Source organism: Rissa tridactyla, chromosome 6, assembly GCF_028500815.1.
Source record: "Rissa tridactyla isolate bRisTri1 chromosome 6, bRisTri1.patW.cur.20221130, whole genome shotgun sequence".
Lineage (NCBI taxonomy): Eukaryota > Metazoa > Chordata > Aves > Charadriiformes > Laridae > Rissa > Rissa tridactyla.
The window spans coordinates 21,417,507-21,419,216 of record NC_071471.1 but is presented as its reverse complement, the minus strand read 5'-3'; the positions used below and the strand labels follow the sequence as shown (position 1 = coordinate 21,419,216).

Genomic DNA, 1,710 nt, shown 5'->3' with positions numbered 1-1,710 from the left:
CCGGCACTTTCCACCTGCGGGCGTTTCCCAGCGCCAGGGCGGCTGCCGGGGCTGCCGGGCGGTGGGACCCCGCGGCAGCGCCGGGCCCCGGCACCCCGACCCCCGCCCCCGGCGACCCCCCCGCCCCTCCACCCGCCTCCCCAGCGGGGGCCGTGCCGAGGGGAGGCGAGGCGGCCCGGGAGCAGGGCCCGGGAGCAGGGCCCCGCCGCCGCCGCCGCGGCCGGGACGCGCTCCCCGCCGCCCCGCACCGGGGGCGGGCGGCGCCGATCCCGCCCCCCGCCCGCAGCCCCCGGCGCAGGCAGGCGGGCGGCCGCCTCCATCCCTCCCTCCCTCCCTCCCTCCCTCTCTCCATCCCTCCGTCCCTCCCCGCCGGGCCGCGCCGCAGCCCGCGGGCGCGGCCAGGAGGCGGCGGGGCCGCGGCTGCCCCGGCTCCCCGCCCGCCTGCCAGGCGCGGTGCGGGACTCTCCGCGGCGCTCCGTCCCCCCTCCGGCGAGATGTTATGGCCGAGCCGGCGCAGAAGGGCGGTGTAGGGCAGGGCGGGCGGCGGGAGGAGGAGGATGAGGAGGCGGCGGCGGCGGCCGCGGCCGCCCCCCCCGCCAGCTACGAGGACTACGAGTGCAAGATCTGCTACAACTACTTCGACCTGGAGCGGCGGGCGCCCAAGCTGCTGGAGTGCCTGCACACCTTCTGCCAGGAGTGCCTGAGCCAGCTGCACCTGCGGGCCGCCCAGCAGCCCCCAGCCGCCGCCGGCGCCGCCGCCGAGCCGGGGCCCGGCCGGGCGGGCTCCCTGGCCTGCCCCCTCTGCCGCCACCGCACGGCGCTGCCCGACCACCGCGTCCACGGCCTCCCGGTCAACACCAAGCTGGCCGCCGCCTGCCCGCCGCAGCTGCGGGCCCGCGACCCGCTGCCCCAGGACCGCCTGCCGCCGCTGCCGCCCCGCCGCCCGCCCCGCGCCCGGGAGGCGGCGGCCGCCCTCGCCCCTCCGCCCTCCCCCGCCGGGCCGCGCTCCTCGGGCGGCGGCTACGAGAGCTGCCAGAGCTGCAAGCGGGCGGCGCTGAGCGCCGGCTGCGTGTGCGTCGTCGTCTCCTTCCTCTCCATGGTGGTGCTGCTCTTCACCGGCCTCATCTTCGTCAACCAGTACGGCGGCGACGGCGGGCCCGGCGCCTCGGCCTCGCCGTCGCCGGTGGGGCCCATCTGCCTGTCGGTGGCCAGCATCCTCGCCCTCTTCTCCGTCGTCGTCACATGGCTCATCTGCTGGCTCAAGTACCGGCCCGAGGCGGCGACCGGCGGGGCCGCCGCCAACGCCACCCCGCGGGGCCGGGCGGCGGCCGCCCGCAGGAGCGACACGTAGCGCCGGCGGGGCCGAGGGAGGTCGGGGGCCGTGACGCGGGAGCGCGGCCCGGCGCCGTGCGGGGCCGTGTGGGGCCGTGAGGGAGCAGCGGGCCGGCCCCCTCCCGGCCGGCAGGTTGGTGTTAGCCCCGTCCCGGGCGGGCGAGGCCGCGGCTCTCCCGGCTGTACCGGCCCGTCAGCGCTGGGCCTGGGGCCTGCCGCGGTGGCGGGGGGCGGCCGGGCAGGGCCCGGTCCCGCCGGCGGTGACAGGCCGCAGCCCCGCTGGCGGTGACAGGCCCCAGCCCCGCCGCCGTGACAGGGTGTGGCCAGACCAGCCCCGCGGCCCAGGCGGAGCCCGCGGTGGCGGGGACGGTCGCAGGG

At 81.1% G+C, this 1,710-nt stretch overlaps 1 protein-coding gene across 1 annotated transcript; it reads left to right on the top strand.

Annotated features, from left to right (window-relative positions):
• Nucleotides 1–499: 499 nt before the first annotated feature.
• On the top strand, nt 500–1,351 carry LOC128911907 (RING finger protein 223). The gene has a single exon (XM_054207496.1). It carries the CDS (start codon nt 500–502, stop codon nt 1,349–1,351), a length of 852 nt encoding a protein of 283 aa, XP_054063471.1.
• Nucleotides 1,352–1,710: the final 359 nt, after the last annotated feature.